Source organism: Pantherophis guttatus, chromosome 6 (assembly GCF_059756535.1).
Source record: "Pantherophis guttatus breed Tessera chromosome 6, ASM5975653v1, whole genome shotgun sequence".
NCBI classification, from domain to species: domain Eukaryota; kingdom Metazoa; phylum Chordata; class Lepidosauria; order Squamata; family Colubridae; genus Pantherophis; species Pantherophis guttatus.
The window spans coordinates 49,564,753-49,587,500 of record NC_142068.1 but is presented as its reverse complement, the minus strand read 5'-3'; the positions used below and the strand labels follow the sequence as shown (position 1 = coordinate 49,587,500).

At 37.1% G+C, this 22,748-nt stretch overlaps 1 protein-coding gene across 1 annotated transcript in view; it reads right to left on the bottom strand.

Moving 5' to 3' along the window:
* SORCS3 (sortilin related VPS10 domain containing receptor 3) overlaps nt 1–22,748 on the bottom strand; it is a 476,925-nt gene that overhangs the window by 8,769 nt on the left and 445,408 nt on the right. Inside the window, exons 21-25 of the mRNA XM_034440055.3 lie at nt 20,231–20,354; nt 15,688–15,800; nt 11,878–12,009; nt 7,503–7,602; nt 6,162–6,267 (exon numbers count right to left, since the gene is read on the bottom strand). Coding sequence (XP_034295946.1) covers nt 6,162–6,267; nt 7,503–7,602; nt 11,878–12,009; nt 15,688–15,800; nt 20,231–20,354 — 575 coding nt within the window. The remainder of the gene's footprint in view (nt 1–6,161; nt 6,268–7,502; nt 7,603–11,877; nt 12,010–15,687; nt 15,801–20,230; nt 20,355–22,748) is intronic.

Below are 22,748 nucleotides of genomic sequence, written 5' to 3'. Positions count from 1 at the left end.
CACACACACACATGCTTTCACACCCAGAAGTTAAAAATTAAGCTACTAAATAGCAATCAATATTACGAGAGGTTGAGAGTTCTGTCCCCCCATGTCTAGTCCAATTCCCTTTACAAAAAATCCCATCAACATCTAATGGTAGTGAACTCCCTAGTTTAACTCTGCTATCAGGCAAAATTATCTTTGTTGGAAGCAGCACTGGAGATATTGAGGTAGTTGCCCTACTACAAAAAAGTAGGTACTTCTACAAGAGGGTAAATTTATGTCCAATTCCAAGAAAGACTGAGAGATGCAATTTAAGGAGCCATTGGCAAATTCATGTCTCTAATATAAGCCCCCTTGAATGAAGAGATGCAATTGAATGCATGTGTATGTGTGAAAGAGGGGCCATGAATGCATGCATGCCTACCACTTCACACCTTATTACACTGGGGTTTTTTTAAGTGTTCATAATTTTCAAGAAAGTGTTGTTCATGTTCAAATTATCATAACTAGAGTTCCTGCTCAGAATGTTCTGCCCCTGGACTTTAATTTCACATCCAGCAGTGAGAAAGATTAACTAGCTGGCTTGTGAGATTTGTATTACTGTTTATGAATTGACTGTTGTCTGCAAATAGTTAAGATTACTTGAATAAAATGTATATTTTTGTTTCAAATTTCAAATTTGTATCCTCAAAATTATCAAGCTTGCCCTGTCTCATTCAGCCTCCTATCAAGTATTCACTATGATATATGGTGTTCTGTCATTATTTGCTCCATGCAGGGTTGAAAAAGGTTAGGTGAATATCCTGCTTATGGAGAAACAATCTCTCCTCATTCTATCAGCCATAAAATTAATGAAGTATATATGGATTTGTACCTAGTATCTCTAATTTAAACTCATGTTTGGCACAGATAAAGCTTTTTTGTTAAATTCTCATTTGGAGCTGTGCATTACTAGCAGAATTTATTTACTCTTCAGCAACATAAAAAAAATGGAAACACACAGGTTTAAGTTATATCACTTAAATGCCTGATTCCCCTGTTCCGGCCATATCTTTCTTTTAGAATAAGTAGGTATTCTATAATCTTTCCCTCTGTCATATTTTCTGCTGGCAGTTGGATAGAGGGTTGCTAAGTTTATTGCAGAATCCTGGTAGCCAAATGAAATAGTTTTTAAAAAAACCCATTGAAATATATTACATCCATCTTTAATGCTCTTGCTCAAGGGTGGCCGTGGTTTCGGAAGGTTGAAAGTTTAATCCGAGATAGTGGCAGAAGTTTCTCTCTTATGGTGCAATGAAAAAATATCTGCTGAGAACTCCATGGAGTTCAGGAAGGGTATCCAGCCACTATTCATTGACTAGGCGTAGGGTTAGAGTTTATTTGTAAGTTAGCAATAGATCTAACAATCTAATCTAACAATGACAAAGAGTTATGAAACATTTTACCCATTAGACATGTACTATGAATGAATAAGGAAACTATCATTGTATCATATAATTAAATAGAAACAATATAGAAAGACTGTGTGAAGCCCCATTATCTTCATTGTAAAGACTGTTATTGATGGCATGAATCATTATGATAAAAATAAAAAATGTGGTTAGGTCTGTGATGAATAACTTCATTATTTCAAATGTGGCAGATCCTTGTAAAGTTGCAGCCAGATGTAATAACCTTCTGCAAGTTCATTCTTCATAACTAAGATAATAATGTCTGTTCCCTGGCATTTTGGCTTACTGACCTACTGAAGTGTTAAGTGTATCATTGTTTCATCCTGGAAAATACTTGAAAATAGGTATGAAACTAATATTTTCCTAAGAAACTCAGAATGTAGCTATAATTGGTTGGGCCAAGAGAGGGGGGTCCTCCTCATCGAAATGTGCCCACCAGGTTTCCATGCATTTCATCAGCCAAGGGGAGGGGTGGGCGAGTGGCGATGATTATTAGGGAAAGTCTTTATCCGAGGGAGACCACTGTTCCTCAGATAGCCGGATGTGAGTCCCTTTTTGTGAAGTGGGGCCGTGGGGTGCAGATGGGTTTGCTGACTACATACCTGGCTCCCTGCCACGTGGCAGCGACCCTGCCCGAGCTACTCGACATCATTGCCGGGGTGGCGGTTGATACCCCCAGACTTATTGTCATGGGGGATTTCAACCTTCCATCCGCGGGTGAGGCGTCAGAGGTGGCTCAGGAGTTCATGGCTTCCATGACGGCCATGGACCTGACCCAGTTAGTTCAAGGCCCCACTCACATAGGGGGACACACTCTGGACTTGATTTTTGTCTCTGGTCAGTGGTTGAATGATCTTGGTAGAGGGGACCTAGACATTAAACCCTTGTCATGGACAGATCATTCGCTCCTTCACTTGGACTTTCCTACTGCTTCCCCCCACCGCAGGGAGACGGAACCGACCAGATGGTTCCGTCCCAGGCACCTGATGGATCCCGAAAGGTTCCTGACAGAGCTTGGGTCATTTCCTGAGCCTCTGACACATGACTCAACTGAAGAGCTGGTGGCCGCCTGGGAGAATGCGGCCGCTGGAGCTTTGGATCGCGTCGTGCCTTTGCAGCCTCTGACCCGATGCCGATCTCAATTGGCTCGTTGGTTCTCTGAGGAGCTGAGAGAGATGAAGCATCGGAAAAGATGCCTAGAGAGCATTTGGAGGACTAGTCAATCCGATTCCGACCGGACACAGGTGAGGTCTTATATCAAGACCTACCTAGTGGCAATAAAAGCGGCAAAATCTAACCTTTTTTCCACTCTTATCGCATCTGCAGAGAACCACCCAGCCGCCCTGTTTAGGGTGACCCACTCCCTTCTTCGGGGGGGGGGAGTGCGGGAAGATCCCTTGCAGAGTCGTGCTGAGGATTTTGTGCAATTCCTGCATGATAAAGTCGCTCAGATTCGGGATGGCTTGGACTCCGATTGGATGAGTCCAGGGGAGGAGACAAGGGTAGGTCTTGAGAATATTATCTGGGAGGAGTTTGATCCTGTGGCTCCCGAGGATGTGGACAGGGTTCTGGGTAAGATTAGTGCCGCCACATGTTTATTGGACCCGTGTCCCTCCTGGTTGGTCCTGGCCTCCCAGGAGGTTACACGAGGCTGGCTCCAGGGGATTATAACTGCTTCTTTGAGTGAGGGTGCCTTTCCTGCCGCCTTGAAAGAGGCGGTGGTGAGGCCCCTCCTCAAGAAGCCTTCCCTGGACCCGGCTGAATTAGCCAACTACCATCCGGTCTCCAACCTTCGTTTTGTGGTGAAGGTTGTTGAGAGCGTGGTGACACGACAGCTTCCCTGACACCTGGATGAAGCTATCTATCTGGACCCGTGCCAGTCGGGCTTCAGGCAGGGGTACAGCACAGAAACGGCATTGGTCGCATTGGTGGATGATCTCTGGAGGGCTCGGGATAGGGGTTGCTCCTCTGTCCTAGTCCTATTAGATCTCTCAGCGGCTTTTGATACCATCGACCATGGTATCATGCTGCAGTGGTTGAGGGGGTTAGAAATAGGGGGCACCGTTTTGCGGTGGTTCTCCTCCTTCCTCTCCGACCGCTCACAGTTTGTGTTGGCAGGGAGGCAGAGGTCGACCTCGAGGCACCTCGCATGGGGAGTGCCGCAAGGGTCAGTTCTCTCGCCCCTTCTGTTCAACATTTATGTGAAGCCGCTGGGTGAGATCATCCGTGGTTTTGGGGTGAAGTGTCATCTGTACGCTGATGATACTCAGCTGTACATCTGCACCCCAGACCACCCCAACGATGCGATGTTAATGTGATGTCTCGCTGCCTGGAGGCCATGCGGGTCTGGATGGGGAGGAACAGGCTCAGACTCAACCCCTCCAAGACTGAGTGGCTGTGGCTTCCGGCGTCCCGATATAGTCAGCAGGTGCCATCGCTGACTATTGGGGGTGAATCTTTGCCCCCCCCCCACAGAGACGGCTTGCAATCTGTCCTCCTGGATGCACGGCTGTCTTTAGAAGAGCATATGACGGCCATGGCCAGGGGGGCCTTTTATCAGGTTTGCCTGATTCACCAGTTGCAGCCCTTTCTGGACCGGGACGCCTTGCGCACGGTCACTGACGCCCTTGTCACCTCCCGGCTGGACTATTGTAATGCTCTCTACATGGGGCTCCCCTTGAAGAGCACTCGGAGGCTCCAACTGGTCCAGAATGCGGCCGCGTGGGTGGTTAAGGGCGTAACTCATTGTGCTCATGTGACACCCCTCCTGCGTGAGCTGCACTGGCTCCCAGTGGTCTTCCGGGTGCGATTCAAAGTGCTGGTTACCACCTTTAAAGCGCTCCATGGCATAGGACCCGGGTACCTTCGAGACCAACTTCTGCCACCAATAGCCTCCCACCGGCCAGTTCGCTCCCACAGAGAGGGTCTCCTCAGGGTGCCATCGGCCAAGTTATGTCAGCTGGCAACAACCAGGGGGAGAGCCTTCTCTGTGGGAGCCCCAGCCCTGTGGAATGAACTGCCCTCGGAAATATGTAAGATCCCCAACCTCAGGGTATTTCGCTGTGCACTGAAGACCCTGTTGTTCCGCCAGGCTGGGCTATCGACATGATAATTTTAAATTGGGTATTTTAAATTTCTGGGGTTTTAAATGGAGCCAAATTTATTTAATAATTTTAAATTTTAAATTGATGTTTGTCTTGTGTTTTTAAATAGGCTGTACACCGCCCTGAGTCCTTCGGGAGAAAGGCGGTATAGAAATAAAATTATTATTATTATTATTATTATTATTATTATTATTATTATTATTATTATTATTATTATTATTGATTTGATTCAATGAATAAAATATTGCAATTTACATGCTTTCCCCTAAATATTCATAAACAATGGTTAGATATAAAATCTGTATGCACGTACACAAATACTTCTACTATCTTTACTTGAAGATTCCTGAAATGGCAATTCTGGAGTCAATCCAGTTATCAATTAATCCATCATGCTTTCAGCAAGCAAAAATTGTGCTGCTTTTAATAACAGACAGAATCCAGTAACTTGTTGACAGATATTTCAATGAAAAAAGCAATCAGCTGCATTGACCTTCTTTCATTTTAGTGGACAGGATATTGAGATGTAGGTAATGATAACAACAAATCAGTAATAACATTGATTTTTAGCCAACTACAAAATGTATATAAATCCTAAGAGACAATATATATAAAAAAATATATAATTGTTTTTTAAATAAACAACACTACAAAACCAGGGAAATGTAGATAAAAGCAGTCTTAGAAAATGTATGCAATGTTATGTGAACTGACTTCTGCTTGTGCAATATAAATATATCTTCCTCATTTGCAGAGCAGGCTGGGAAAAGAGAAGTGTTTGATGTCAATAGAAAATCCAATCCATTAGCTAATGGACATAACTGTGTATGACCCAGAGGGGTTAAAAACAAGTTCAACTCTTACCATGTCTTTCCAAATTTATAATAATGCTCTGTATAAATGGCTCAGCTACTTATATTTTATATGCTAATTCTTGGACTCTGGGTATTCAGCAACCTGTATACCAGTTAAATCTATGATGACAGAAACCACCGAATGAAATTTATACATTTAGAAGTTTATGCGTTTAAACTTATTATTACTAATTTCCATTATGTACATATGAAAATTAGGGGTACTAATAATGAAATGATGACCAAGGACTAAATGAGCAGCAGCTACTAATCAGAGGCACAACCAGCTTTATTGGTTAGTAATAAACAGTATTTTCCTACTGTATCGGAAGAAGGCAAGAAAAACTGCAAAAATGCTTATCTCCTTGAAGTTGGCACTCATTATTGTCCTTATATTGAAAAGAGGCAATTTTCTTCAGCATAACTCTATGAACTGAGGAAAATTGTCTCCACCGATAATGGCTTGAACAATTAGTTCAGAATGTGTACATTATTGTTTCCTAAGTTTATAGGGTTAGTGAAGTCAAATGTTCATTATCTCAGTATACAGACTGATGCCCATACTTTTAATGAATGCCTTGAACTCAACTTTGCTTCCCTTTCTTGAGTAAAGTATCTTCAATCCTCTTTCCCATATTTTCCTGAATTCTTAAACCGATTTATAGGAAAGCCAGCTGCGTTGTTTTGTTTTGTTTTGTTTTGTTTTGTTTTGCTTTGCTTTGTTTTAGCGGATTTTCCATGAATAGCAGAAAGGAATACCAACATACCTTTTAAACTTGTAGATTAAAAAAACAGCCAAGCCAACAAAGACCACTGAGAGCAACATCAGCATTGCAGAGCTGCTGTGTCCAGCACCAGAATCAACAAGAGGTGCTGAGGGGTAGAAAAAGATCATATTATACATAAGCTGAAGTCATTAAATGAATAGATGGCAGGATGTATCAGTCTCATGCCTTTGCTGCTGCTAGGTTACTATCATTAACAAGATGTGTGTGAGTGTATTTGTATGTGTCTCTTTGTTTCTGTGCTGTAGTCAGAGGTATCAGTACTACTCCCTTGGAACCCTCAAGGTTCCAAGTAGCTCCATAATGAAAAAGAAACACAGGTTGCCTAGTAACTAAACCATTTCATTCATACCATATGCTTTTTTTGTATCTGCTCCCTGTTTGGTGTTCTCCATTTGATATATTATAACTATGCTGGAGACAGCTGCTAATCGGGAACAGTGTTTGCAAAAGACTCAAGTCAATCCTTTTCAGACATGTCTTTATCTTAATGTTGGCTGTAGTTTTTAATGTTATGCAGAAAACAAATCCTTCATTCTTTTCTTTTCATCAATTTGATGAAAGAGAATTGCTTTCAATTATAAACTATCCCTTTAGTTTTGAAAAGCCAGTTTAGCCAAGAACTAATCACTTCCTATCACCCCCACCCCTTAATTTTAATATGAAGTCACCAGGAGTTGAGATCTACTTGAAGAAAACTTTATATTTTCTTTTTAAAAACTCTTAGTTGTCATGATTGCTTCTTACAGGAAGAAAACCAAATAAAATTCGAGTGTTTTCTGTTCTTCTTGAACTAGGTTATAAAAATAAAAGTATGGCTAGGCTTTAATTGAAGGACAGAGAACTGGAGAAACAAATCTCTTTTTATATGCCATAGTTATGTTTTTATAAATCTAAATAGACTATTTCATTCCTACTGAACATCAATCATTACCAGATTAACTTATTTTCAAAAATAAGTCTTCCTCTCTTTGAATTGGGTATCTCAGTTGTTTTATCCCCCAATTAAACCTAGTTTTATGAGTAGGGGTTTCTCAAGCACCTCTCTTTCCATTTTCTTTCAACTGAAATATATTTAAATGGATCCTACTTAGATCGGCTTTCACTCACCTAGTACCATTAAGAAGTATCTGGACAGCTCCCAGAATATCTAACAAACTTTTCTGAATGTTTGCTAAAAGTGCAGTACCAATTTATCCAAGAACAATGCCTGGGATCAATATGATAGCTTTCTTTAATGTTTATTTTCCTTCCAGAAAAATATAAGCTGATCAGAAGATATTACATTGTGTTCCCTAGATCTTTTCTCCTGTGCCAACTTACCTAATGTTAACTGAGTGACGTAAACAATTATTTCCATACCAGGCTTCAACTCAAATTGAACCAGGTTCTGATTTAAAGCACTGAAGAGGATTTCAACAGCCTGAGGAAGAGTAAAAGAAAACACAGTTAAATATTGATAAACAACAGCAATTAATAATAATTCTCACTGGCATATGTGTATTAACAGCAAAGTAATTCACCACATATTAGTTCTTTTTAAAATCTGAATTATTATATCAATCACACATAAAAAGAATCCTTTTGTGTGTCAGACTAATTCCAAAATATGAAGAAGAGGGGGGAAAAAACTTCTGGAAGTAACGCCATTGGAATTGAGAGTGAAGTGGCAGAAAAATGCCTTTCATAGCAATTACATTGCATTTTTTAATTACTAAGTTATTGCTGTTACATTATTTATCAGTCACAGAAATATATTTTTAAGATTGCATTTGGAAAAACTAGAGCTGCAGCAGATTTAGTTCCAACTCCCTCTCTTTTTCTCCACTCATGGATGCTTACTTACACGTGTGTCTGTGCGCATGCACATATGCACACACACACACACAGAGAGACACACACACAGACACACAAAAGAATATGGCTTGTTGTGCTTGATTTTGCTTTCAGAAAAACCTAAGATCCTTGGTAGTACAGTGGTCTAAGGCACCCTGTTATTAAGACCAGCTGCCTGCAATTACTGCAGGTTCGAATCTCGCCAAGGCTCAAGGTTGACTCAGCCTTCCATCCTTTCTAAGGTAGGTAAATTGAGGACCCAGTTGTGGGGGCAATAAGCTGACTTTGTATAAATATACAAAAGGATGAAGGCTATTGCTGAGCACATTGTAAGACGCCCTGAGTCTCCGGAGAAGGACGGCATATAAATCAAATTAAAAAAAAAAGATCAATGCCCAATCATTTTACAGAGAGCTAAAAATTCTACAGAAAAGTATGAATTTGTCAATAGGGATTTTGGTAAGTTATAACTTTTGAATTACCCATTAGGTCCGGTGGGTTCACCTAACTAAATGACAGAAATTTAATAGCCTTCTTAAGGGGTCAAGGGCATCTTAACCACTGTAAAGCAGGGGTTAAGGCATAATATGAAGACATAATGTGAAAATGTTCCTAAAGCTACATTTAAATTTTGCTAAATTATAACACAGCATTATTTCTTTGACAACTGTGTGTCAGAGAAATGGCAGCTGCCAAAAGGGAACTCGGTTTCTTCTGCAATGACTTTGGTAGTAGAATGAAAACATTATGAAACAAAAGCTCCCTCTTCCCAAATCACATCCATTTCACTTTATCGTAAGTTTTCATTTGAAATCTTTCAACTCAACATTTCTGTGAACAATTGTAATATATATGCTATGGATTGTCAGACATCCATGCCTATTTAGCATGCTATCAGCACTAGTGTGTAAAGCAAGAAAATATTATAAAAATTAAAGTGCCCTATGCATTCAATTGTTTTCTGGAAGAAAGATTTTGACAGGTATAAGCTAAATGCAACATACAAAGACTGGAAAAACTGCACCTGCTGAAATATTGTATTCTACATAATTATTCAAAATACAGTATTTTCCATTACATTTTGATTATATTAATTACAGTAATTGCCTGATAACAGAAAAGAATATTGATACAGTTCGAATTTCAGAAATTCGCTGGAAGAGTGAAAATCAATTTGATAAAATTATATTTGTCTATAGAAAGGACAAAAGCAGTTGTATACTATGACGGTGTTCTACAGTATATTTCAAAGAATTCAAAGCATGATTAAAAGGGAAAGGAGAAAAAGAAAGAAAGGGGGAAAATGGAAGGAAGTTAAATAACTGCAGCTCCTTTCAAATTGGCTAAGTAATAGAGTTATATAGGCAAAAAATGGTTGGGTTTTAGAAAAAAATTATTGAGCAAACAGCAAGAGAGCTTTTATTTAATCCACAGTTGGATAACCCCTTTCATTGCTACTCACTGATCATGATTGTTGGAAATCAATTGAAACACTTTCTACTATTTTGGTAAAGGGAAAAAAAACAAATAAATAAACATGAAATTTTAGTATTAAGCAAAAAGGAAACTGATTATAATCTCTTGCTCATCTGGAAGTAATTTTTCTTGAAACAAGATAAGCGTACTTTTCAGGCCACACAAACTTTTAGTGTGGGCAAAAAGGAAAACTTTAGCATCCCTATTTTATCATGAGTCCACAACCACTTTGTGTCATTCTCAGGCATAAAATGCTACCGGTTCAGACCGGTTTTCCCAAACTTGTAATTAAAAAAATGCTACCGGTTTGGGCAAACCGGTATTTCCAATGATCAGCTGGGTGATGATCAGTTGTAGCGTGTTATTTATATTAGCTAGAATCGTCGGATTTCCTGCTTTCTAGCTAATCTAAAATGTGTGGGACAGCAGATTTCCCCCCTTGCTGTTCTACTTATCTTTGCAGACTTGGAAGGCTTCAAAATGTTCCTTTTTTTAGTGCTGCATGGGCATGCCTCAGGCACACATATGTGCAAAGCATGCATGCATGTGCACACAAAGCACTCTCTCGGTAGCAGACTCACAGAGCCAGTAGCAGACTTCAAAAGATTTCACCACTGGTCACTGCCCTACCTAGCCTCAGCCTCAGCTCCCTGAAAAAATTAACTGCCAGAAGAATTCTCATTCAAATTTAATCAAAAGTGCAGCCAGTTCCTGACTCAGGGGAATTACAGCATTACTATACATACTGCTTTCTACAGCTATTACCATTTGTCTTCTATCCCACACAGTCCATTGATATGGTATAAAAAGAACTTGAATGTTTTGTTGCAACTCAAAAAGCAATCTTGAATTGGTTGTGTATTGCTTTAGGATTTCTTTTGCACTGTGATTTAGCTACTGCCTATCTAATCAGGTTCATGTTGATTAATAGTGTAACTTTATACGCATCTACTGAAAAGTATGCTTATTTGAGTTCAAGAAAATTTGCTTCCAGTAGAGCAAGAGATTGTAATCAAAATTCAATGCAGAAAGGGCATTGAAGTTATCATCTAAACCACATGCTGTTTTTTGATGCGCTTTGTATTAATAGTCTGTATGTACAAAACTGAAGAATTAAAACCAGAAAAAAATGATCAAGAGTTTGGAATCATGATGAAGTAATTTGCATCTGATGCAAAGTAGGATGGAGCAAACATATGATGCAAAAATCCTTGTCCTCAGATTGATACAAGCCATATCCAAGGCATATGGCGTAGGATACAACAATCAATTCTCTTTAATTAGTCGTGTCACATTGTTGTCACATGACATTTCATGACGTTTTTCCCATTCACGGAACTGGAGTGGGGGTGGCCTACACACGATGCATCAGGCTTGCAAGCCACCAGTTTGACACTCCTCTATAGTCCCTATCTCCTAGTACTTTCATTTATGCAAGTATGGCATTGGATTTCTTTTCCCCAAGCGTTTATTATTTTTTTCTCCTTCCAATCTCTTTAATAAATCTGTTTAGTAACTTTCTATTTACTTAGTACTATCTTTGCAGAGAGACCCAATTTAGTGCAGTGATTAAGGCATCAGGCTAAAAACTGGGAATCCATGACTTTTAGTCCTGCCTTAGGCACAAAGCCAGCTAAGTGACCTTGTGTGAGTAACCTTTTCTCAACTCTAGGAAGTAGGCAATGGCAAATCACTTCTGAAATCTTACCAAGAAATCTGTAGGACCTAAGAGTAAAAACCAAAGGGACAAAAAAAAAAATATTTGCAGAACAAAAGTATGCTATCTCATTATGTACTTTAGTTTGGTTTTTTGTTTTGTTTTTTTTGCTGTCATATCAATTTTTATTACTTCTACTGCATGTTTTTGTGTTATACTATATTTTTAGGTTGACTTAAATTCTTAGATCCAGGTTTTAAAGTACTGTGTTTTAATTTATTACAAACTCATATTTCACATCTCATGACATGTCTATCAAAATGTTTTATAAATTGTTTTAATAAGTCAACCCTTCAAAAATAAATATTTCAAAAATAAAATAAAAGAAAAAGAAATCATATACTCAAAAAATCTACTTAATGATTTCCCTTTTTGGGTGGCTGTCAATCACCAGTTTAAAGACAAAAATCAATATTTATACAGAAAGTTTGACAAGCTTAAACATTCTAAAACAGTATTTCTCAATTTTGGCCAATTGAAGATGTGTGGATTTCAATTCCCATAATTTTCCAGCCAGTGATGCTTCTGAGAATTGAAGTCCACACATCTTCGAATGGCCATGGCTGAGGAACCCTGCCCTAGATAATAGTACTTTGAAATTATCTTCAGTTCAGAGCCTATTTAAGAGTTGGAGGAATACATAACCACCTGAAAGAAGGAAAACCCCACCTGTTCCAAATCATCTTCACTGTCTTTCCTTCTCTCTGATATGTTTTGATGTGGTAAAATGAAGAGCTCAGCAGAGGTAGGCAATCCAGGGAATACTGCTACAAGAATTTGTTCCTTGGGTATACCAGTCACCTGAGCAAAGTGAGAGAGAGAAAAAGACAAACAGAGGATTCTTTAGTACATGATATTGCTATATCCATAGTTTGTAAGTTATTTGACTCTCAGCAAACTTTAAACAATGGCAGAAAAAAATGAAGTTGTGAGCCAAATATACACCTAGTGTATTTATAGTGGGTAAACATTGCCTAAAAGCAGACGTTCAAATATTTTCATATTTGAAATAATTTCAGAATTCTTGCTCTATAATGTGTAATGTTATGTAATGACAATCATAAGTTATGCAAATAATGATGTGATTTTGCTATATGATCTTGGAAGACTTGTGCATGATAAGTTGGGAGGATAGAATGATATCTTAATGTTCCTTAACTTAGCAATGTTAATAGTACCAAATCATTCCACTTTTTGAGAAACAGCGGATAAATAATGTAGAAAAGGTTATAATATTAGATTAAAAAGGGGACATGTTTCTACTCTGATTGCAAATGCATGTATGCAAATTAATAGTGAAGTGCAAGTACTAAGTCACAAGTTGTTCAATAAGTAAGTCATATTGTATTGCCATACATCATCTATTTCCCAAACTCATGCTAAGGATGAATCCTTCCACATTGCTTTATGGAAAGCATATGGCTGTGGAGACTGCTGAACAATGATCTGTCCAGACTGCATGAGGAGATAAAAGTTTTAAAATAATATTTTTTTAAAGCACAGGAATCTGTTTTTTTTTAAGTGTTGTTTTTCCCAAGTCATTCTCAGTGTATACATTTGTTTTATTAAAAGAGTATCACAGATACTGTAAATGGTCTTTCTAACATAACTTAGTACTTGATACAACAAGGGAATGCATAACAATATATGTTTGTAGATTTTTTTAAAAATCCCTTTTTATTGTACTAATAGAGTTGTATTCATTTCATTCAACAATTTATGAACTTCATTTCATTCAACAATTTACATTTAATGTAATAGTTCTATATATAAAATACATCTCCAAAACAATAGAATACATTAATGTTAATAAAAATACTAACTATTTGACTAGATCTACACGTAAATGTGTATTGAATACTATTCTTTTATTTTACTTGGAATAAATTGAATCAATAATTTAAACTATATCTGACAGGTTAGTGCTATAAAATATTCTGAATTAGTGAATATTCTAGATCCGTTTTTAGGCCAAATAACATTACTGCACATGTAATGGGCTCACAACTGTCTCAGTAGTGTACCTCAACAATGTATCCCTTCTTTCCAGCTTTGGATTTGATAAAACTATTTCAGTCACACAAAACACTCCTTTTGAAGCTAAAATTAGGAATTCAAACAATATTAGCATCTTGCTCTGCTCATGGTAGTTTGCAAACTGCAATTCTCTGAAACTGCAATTCCCTAAAGCTCTTTCCAAGTTTAGAAAAAGTGGTAGGAGAGAATAAGAATTTTGGAAGACTATATTTTTTGTGATTATCTATCCTGCCTGCCTGCCTATCTATCGTATACCTATCTCTATCAAATATAGTCATGCTAATCAGGCCTAATCCATACTGGATTGAAAAAGATATAAATTCCATTGATATATTTCAACCCTTGATGCCTTGTTGTCTGTCTGTCTGTCTGTGTGACTTTCTCTCTCTCTTCCTTCTTCCCTCTCTCCTCCCTTCTGTCTCTCTCACATAATAAATGTTATTCTAATGATAGAATGATCTGAAACTCATTAAACAGAATCCTAATTATAATCCATGCAAATTTCTGATTTTTTTTAATACATCAAAATGCATGGCTTCAGCTATATATAACTATTAAAAGAGAAAGTACAAATGTTCACAAAAGTGTTTATTGACTGCAAAAATCAGTTCTCTTAAAAGGAAATATGATAATAATCTCTCTTTAATAAATAGAATTCATAATTTTTCTCTTTTTATTTTGATTATCTAATTCTTAGGAGAACAGGAATTTTCTAGTATAGATTTACATTGTACATGAGAATTATATTTCATTCTGTTTTATATTTTAATATGGCTGTCAATCATTTCGTAATTTGCCTTAAAAAGAAGTATCAAGTGGGTTTGAAGAACACACTGAATAAATCTAGGACACAGTATACTGTTGAAAACATTTTAAAAAATCAAGGTTGAGCTGTCTGCTTCGCAATAACAGCTTTGATATCAGCCACAGAAGTCAACCACTAACATATCTGTCCTGCCCCGCTTCATAACCAGGTTCTTATGTTTTGAAAGAGTATGAAGAAAAAATAGAGAGCAAGATCAGTGGTGGGATTCAAGTAATTTAACAACCGGTTCTCTGCCCTAATGATTTCTTTCAACAACCAGTTTGTCAAACTGCTCAGAAAGTGGTGCGAACTGGCTGAATCCCACCACTGAGTAAGATGTTCATAGTAGCCTAAGATAGGATTTCTAAGCAAGTTAGATCTCAGTCACCACAACACACCGGGCTAAGAAGAAGAATGTGAAATTTGTGACCTGGCTATAGAAACAGTAAATCTTGATTTTGATATGGTGACAGAAACTGGAGGGAGCCCAGAAATCAAAGAAGGGTAAAAATAAGAAGTCTTGGTTTAGGATAATTTTTGGGTATTGATAATTTCCACACAGATCTCTCTTTCCCTGGGACTTATCCTCACACATGATCAGCTGTTTATTCTGGCAAAGGTGACATGAGGAAAAAAATGTTTATTGCCTTATGGCTGAGGTTATGGTTGTGGAAAGCTTTGATCAGTACACTGGAGGCATATGTTTCTAAAACAACAGAAACAAGTTTACAAAAAGAAATGCTCTTTCATATTCTTTTGTAATGTAGCAAGAAAAAAAAGTAGTTTTCAAAGCTGCTCTATTTTCTGTTGGGAAAAGCCAGAGAATGCTTTTTCTTTATCTTCTTTTGCAACACTGAACTTTTTAAACAGGATTTATTGTATATCTTTTAAGTAGAAGAGCAGAGTAAATTTTTAAAAAATCATGTGGATGATTAGGTACAATATAATATTTATTTGTTTATTAAAAGTCTGCATAATAATTGCAAAAAATAATGAAAGGGGTCATACTTTTTAAAAATCAATGAATTTATCTCTGATGAATTAAAACAGACATCTTATACTGCAGCATTTCTATAATATTTGCTAAGGTGGAAAACATAGAACATAATTATGGAAATGAATAAAAAATGAACATAAAGATAGCATCATTGTGTGAGTCAATTAAACTGCATTGATCATGAAGACAGATAATATATCCATCTTGAATAATAAACATACAAGCACAGACTCAAGAATCATGGATTCACTGGATTCACTGGGAAAATGGTATATTATAATTAATCCCTCCTAATATTTTATCTACAAAAATGATTGTATCTTCTTATCATCAAAGGTTGCACAGATAACACTTCAAGGACTGCAAAACATTCTAATACCAAGAAAACAATTAAAAAGCAGAACAAAACAAACATCCTTTAAAAAAAAAACCAAGTCTGGGTTTGTTGGGTGCTGAAAACTGCTATACAATATTTATCTAGGTAATTGCATGTGTGTATCAGAATGATAAGCCTAGCTTTATCAAAGTTGTGGTATGTAATTGAAAATTATAATCTCTTTTCCTGAATTGTGCTTCTACAGACTGTTCAAACTTTAAGAAAATTATGCTTATTATTTGGTAGATTTCCCTAGGTACTCACATGCACCAAAGCTGCTTTGATGACTCGGCCAATGTCTTCTCTCCACTCTGGGATATCAGGATTGTGATAATCCAAATTGGGTGAGAACGATAATAATTGAGATTGAAAATATTCTACAAAGAAAGAGTGTCACAGAAAATTTCAGTATGAACTATTATGGCTGTTTACATTGGAACTGTTAAAATGCATTCATTATAAAGTCATACAACAAAGTTCTACATATAACTCAAAAAAACGCTATAGAACCATATATTCTCAGAAATGCAAAAGATATCAAATATCTTGTATGTTTCTGTGTACATAGATAAACATACACGTATATATAAGTACTGCAGAATTCTCAAAATCATTCTTGCTCTAGAGAAATTTGCCATTTTTCTCTGATGCTGAAAGTTGTTTCCAGTATATCAAGCATCCACATAATACATATAATTTATATTGTGTAATTTATACAATATAAATTATTATGTATTTAATAAAAATGTATCTGATCTCCCTTTAAGTTTCAGGTGAATTATGTCTCTATATGTTCTCCATATATAGAAAAGAAGATTCTATTCAGTATAAAAATCATTTATACATAAACTCACAATTTCAACTTCTTTCAAGAATTTCAACTTCTTTCAAACAAAAGAATTTTAATCACATTCCATACAAAAAAAAGTAGTGATGAATAATATTCATAAATAAATACAGGCATTTTAACATTAGTTTTTTGAACTTCACTTGGACTTCACCTCTGGATTTGACTAATCTCACAATGTTGTTTGCTTTGGAGTTGGGTCCCCTTGTTTCCAGCTCTGTTCCTGTTTCATTTTCTTGATGCAATTTTACAAATGTGATTGATGATCCATTTTTCTATGGATAGGCTCTCACCTCATTTCAGGTCCCAGCTTCGGGTGAAGCCATTGCTGCTATTCCCTCCCCTACTGTTCCTACAACTTATGTCCTCTTGTATGAGTGAGCTAGAATTTATTTCTGATCATCCAATCCAACTGTCACAACTACAGGCAAAAATGCAGAGACCACTGTTGCAAGAATACTACTTGTCTAAATTGTCAACATGCTAACATCTCATTTTCAAAACTCATAGGATTTTTAAACCAATAGAGGAAAGTGGTCAGGAAAACTAGTGGTTTACCCTTGCATACTTTCCTATAATGCTCAAATGATATTGTTTGCTCTCTCCAAACAATTCCATTGGAAAATGAGCGGAAACTGGATCATGATCATCCTTGTGGGTTTTCTGCATTTTAATAGCAGCATACGTGAATGCAACGTAAAATGGTTTCAGGCTGTTTTGTGAGGCACTTGGTATGGAAACAAAAGTTTTGGGGTACCTTGAACCCCTATCCCAGGAGGATTCTGAGAGGGAGTCAATTGAAAAAGAGAGAAAAAGAAAAACAAATCTAAAACTTAAATGATAGACATAAATTGACAGAAGTTCTTTTAAAAAAATAATTTCGCTAAGAAACTAAAAGGAAGGTAGAAATAGAAATCAGGAAGTTAATCAGCTAATGGTATAAATCCTTTGTTTGACATTTGTCACTTGGCTAGCATTCTAAACTGTTTTGGTTTCATCAATATTGTTCCGCAATTAAACAGGACCAAGAGTAAAATGAGCAGCAGTTCCATAAACTAGTGTTTTCTTCTATTGTATCTGACATGCTTTGTGCTTCACTGAGCACATCCTTAGTACTAGTAATCTGTTTTCCAAAAGCAAAGAGATATCTGTTTGTTAGCCTTATGTGCTGCCATGACTACATAATGCAGAACAAATCAGATTAAGGTAGTGAGGGTAAATCAGGGTACAGCAGTTCATGAGACATGAAGAAATCACTCCCAAATTAAATCATTGCGGTAGAGGAAGGTTAATTTAAGTGGTAGACAAGTTTTATGTCTCATAAATGGACCATTTCTCTGACAAAAGGTTTCTTTGGCTTTTAGTAAGCTTCTTGCCTTATTTGTTTGGTTTATTTTTCATCTTTGCTGATAGTTCTGCTCTTGCTCATCATCTTCTATTTTTTTCCAATAGTTTACTGTCTTTCTTCATTTTTGAAGATATTTTTATGTTTTCATGTTAACCTAATTTGGACTTTAGAAGCACTGATTCTATGGCCTGACCTGATACTAATGACTTAGTTCAGAGAAGCAAAACCCAAGACTGGGACCTCCAGTACTCCAAACTTTGAGTACAGGTCCCAAAGACTTATCACCAAATTGAATGTTTTAACAGGACAAACAAAGTAAACTATTACATAAATAGCTGGTGAATAAATCAGTTTAATTATATTTAAATAAGTAATTTTAATCATGAGATAGAAATGAAATTTAATTTCTCTCGAAGATATGCGCCAAACGTACTTAGCCTGTGATATAGTGCATATCCCTTAAATTGCTCAGATATAGCATGCCCTATATTTATCAATTCTAAGTGCTGAGGGGGATGGGAGCAAAAGGTAACTTAATGCATATAGTAGTGAATTGTGCCTCACTGCAGAAAGGAAAATGTTTGATCACATTAGACTAATACACATAAACAGAAATATATGCAATATAATGTAGTGCATATTATTTTTAGCTATCCGTGCCAACAATATCCAATTCATTAAAAAGTAAATTGATACATTTATTCAGAAGTAGAAATGTGAAAAGAATCCTTACATCAAACTTTCATCATCAGAATATTCTCTGTATAGTGGCATATATCAAGTCCATAGTTCAAGTCCAATTGTTTACTTGATATCAGGAACGTAATGTAAAAATCTCCTTTGTGTGTCTGCATGTACCTGTGAATGCATGATTGGGCCAAGGTCACCAAGTTGACTTCATGCCTAAGGTGGGAGTAGAACTCCTGGTCCTCTGTTTTTTAGCCTGGTGCTTTAACCATTGTGCCAAACTGGTTCTCAAAGCTTTCCCACTGATACACAATTTCCTAAAAGCGTTCTTCCCAGGAGTACTCAGTTTCTATACCTCCTACGTAGGATTCTTTATTATTTATTTGGGTTATATCTCTGAGCTTTCTTTATTGTTCAGAAGTGTCAGAAGATGCTGTGTTAGTGCTACTACTATTTTCTATAATACGTCTTTCTGTCACTCTGCATCCTTCCTAACTTCTGAATCTAATAAATAAATAAATAAATAAAAATCCATGGACTGTCTGCAGAATGTCGTCTTTTAGAATTTAATAAAACTTGAAGATTACAGACAGCTGAAAAAATGGACAATGAAATACAGAACACTCAACTCTATTCATTAGCAACCTTGATTAAAGTAAGTACCATAACACTGTCCTTCACTCATGTAAGTTTTATATTTTTTTTTCTTTTCAAAGAAACTTTTAAAAATCTTTCAAGCTGATGAAAAATGACCTTAAAATGCAAAGTGAGTATGTATTATCTGTATGTATATGCATAAATATACTTTATATCTGTGTATATTTGTACAAGTGTGTGTGTGTTCATGTATATGAATGTATGATATGCACTCATACTAAACACAGTTCCAGCTCAGCTTGTATATTCCAGCCTTCAAAAGTGAATCTTTTATAAAACAGCACAGCATGAACATTTGATCTAGAGTTTCTATTGGAATGAAAAATATTTTTATGTGCAGTTTTTCCATACTATTAACTCCTTATATATGCCTAACTTGATTTATGCCCTGAACTTTATCAAGTAATTTGGGGTTGCCACATTCTAAATGTGGTGAATTTTCATAATTTTTACTTCCAAAAACCATCAAAAGCATCAGTGTCCTTTTATGATGATACATTGTGATTGCACCTCCGTTCAAAAACACCCATGTGCTCCAAATAATGTGGCACATATGATAGATTCAGAAATATATGTAGAGGGTGGTTCTACTGGTCAAATCACAAAAATAGTATCACATTATGATACAAACTCTACCACTTTCCTTCATATTTCTGATATCCCAACCTACATATAAAAGGGGCATAACTTGCATACAATGGCTGCTTTTGTTATCTACCTTCCCTTGATCCATTCTGCAAATGCCTCTGATTTACAGAATGTGCTTCAATAACTGTTAGCAGAAATAATTCACATCATCATTCATTCAATTTCGAAGTTTAAGATTTTATTTCCAACAAAACCAGAAATAAAAGATGGCATGATTAAGACAAGCATATGTCTTGTACACTGCTTCAAATATTCCTAGTACTGTATAACTTAAAAGATGGATTGGTTTTATATTCAGGAAGCCAAAAGCTAATTTTCAAGGTGATTTTCCCCAGTAAAGCAAGATAGATTCATGGCTATGACTATGATCTTATTATGATACTATACTATCCAATCATTAAAATAATTTGTTTTGAAGTATTTCTGAAAGATGTAGTGAGTCTGAGTGCTACTTCCTTCCTTCTTTCTCATATCTCTTTCCATAAACAATTATTACCAAATATGTTTTAATGCTACCTTGAAAGTATAATTTAGACCTCTTTGTCAAATCTTACATTTCTAAACTTAGATTTGAGGAAAGCAGGTATGCAAACCTCTTCAATTGCCTTTTGTCAACTCACCATGCACAGCAATGTTTCTGGTGTCCTGGATAAGGATGTTGCCAGCTGAGACCTGCACTGTGATAGTATTCAGTCCTTCACTGGTAAAGATATAAGAGATGCTGCTATCCAAGGTGATGAATGGCTGTAAAAGTGACATGCGATTAGCAACAATTCATTAATTTATTCATAGTCATTTCATTAGCTATTGTCCCCAAAATTTCAGAATTGTGAGACAAAAATCACGAATACAAATGTGGATATATCATTAAATCTGTATTTTTGAGGGGGAAGCAGTACAAATGAGACCAGTATCTAAGATAGCTAAAACTGGCTTAGGCAATCTTCTGCATCACATTGCTTTTATAATAGAACAAATCAGTGGTGATTGATAGCTGCATCCATTTCTACAGAAATTGGCATCTGTAGAAAGCTAATCTGGCCAGGATACAATATTTTAGAATGAGCCAGCTAAAGAAATGTTCTATCTTTTTCTTTCCATTCCAAGTAAATCCATTGTCAAGGCAATATGAGATCTTCCCCTTGGAAAAAAAAAATACAGCAATTGTTCACTAGCAGTAATGATTGTACAATTGCAGGGTGATTACCAATTATTCTTCATAGCCCATTGTGAAGGATGCTGTGAAGTGTGAGATTTCCATAGGAGTATTTGTATAACTGCAATGGTCACCCATTGCAATCTCTTTACATGTAAAAGGAATGAATACTATATAGAACTGTGACAGAGGTGTCTGTAGATGAGATGGGCTCAGGAAGCTGAGTTGAAGTGATACCCATGCAGTGCCTGGAGGCTGTACGGATCTGGATGGGGAGGAACAGGCTCAAGCTCAACCCTTCCAAGACTGAGTGGCTGTGGCTCCCGGCATCCCGATATAGTCAGTTGACTCCATCACTGACTATTGGGGGCAAGTCATTGGCCCCCACAGAGAGGGCTCGCAATCTGGGAGTCCTCCTGGATATGCAGCTGTCCTTGGAGGAACATCTGACGGCTGTAACCAGGGGGACCTTTTGTCAGGTTCGCCTGATTCGCCAGTTGCGGCCCTTTCTTGATCGGGATTCCCTGTGCACAGTCACTCACGCCCTCGTCACCTCTAGCCTTGACTATTGCAACGCTCTCTACATGGGGCTCCCCTTGAGGAGCACCCGGAGGCTCCAGCTGGTCCAGAACGCAGCAGCGCGGGTAGTGACGGGAGCAGCATGGCGCTCCCATGTAACACCGCTCCTGCGCGAGCTGCACTGGCTCCCAGTTGTCTTCCGGGTGCGCTTCAAGGTGTTGGTTATCACCTTTAAAGCGCTCCATGGCATAGGGCCTAGCTATCTTCGAGACCGCCTGCTGCTACCAACGACCTCCCATCGACCCGTGCGCTCCCACAGAGAGGGCCTCCTCGGGCTGCCATCAGCCAGACAATGTAGGCTGGTGACCCCCAGGGGGAGAGCCTTCTCTGTGGGGGCACCTACCCTCTGGAATCAGCTCCCCCCAGAGATAAGGAGAATCCAAACCTCAGTGCCTTCCGTTGCGCCCTTAAAACCCATTTATTTAAACAAGCCGGGCTGGCTTAAGATGAAATTTTTAACTGTTTTTAAATGTTTTAAACGTTTTAATTGGTAAATGAGTTTTAATTGGGCCAAATTTATATATCTTTTAATTGTTTTTAATATTTGTTCTGCATGTTTTTTAATCTGGCTGTACACCGCCCTGAGTCCTCAGGGAGAAGGGCGGTATAGAAATCCAATATAAAATAAAATAAATAAATAAAGTTGAACTCTCATCTTTTTAGGTATGTAATGTAAGAATAGGGCTTGATAGCTGCCCCTCTCCTGTAAGGTAAACTCTAGGTAAACTTCTCTCACGCTTCTCTGCTTATATCCTCAGAATTCCTAAAATAGAACTTGCCTGGCTCTGTGTTTGTGTGCTATATTATTATTTGTGATGCTACCAAAAAATCCAGTTTCTTTTGAAAAATCTACCTTCTTGATAGTTGTTCCATTATCATGGCTGATTTCACATTCATCATAGAAATTTAACATTCTGGTAGTTCCTTCAATTTAATTTTAGCACTGAGATCTGGAAACTAGCTCTAAATTAAATCAAGGAGTTTAAGGTTCATTTGTTCAAAGCCTATTAGATATCAGATTCATTTATTAAATTGAGGTGATGCTAGTCCAAGCAAATTAGCCTTTTGGTATATTGCTGAAATAGTGGACTATCACTTCACTACAACAATCCTATTTAAATAAATGAATGAGTAAATAAAATCATTGTCTGAAATTGTACTGTATAATTACACAGATACTTTTAATATAGGATGGTTCAATGAAGCTAAACAGAGATTAAAATCTCGTTTGCACCTCTCACTTCATGGCTTTAGTTGAATCAGAAACTGAACTACACTAATCCAAAGAAGGTTGAACAATACAGTGTCTTCAGTTAGAAAGTGGCAAGATAAGGAATAATTGGTCCAGTTTTTTTTTTTTTCCTGACTGCTTTTACTACTATTCAGTCTGGAGTTTGTTATGT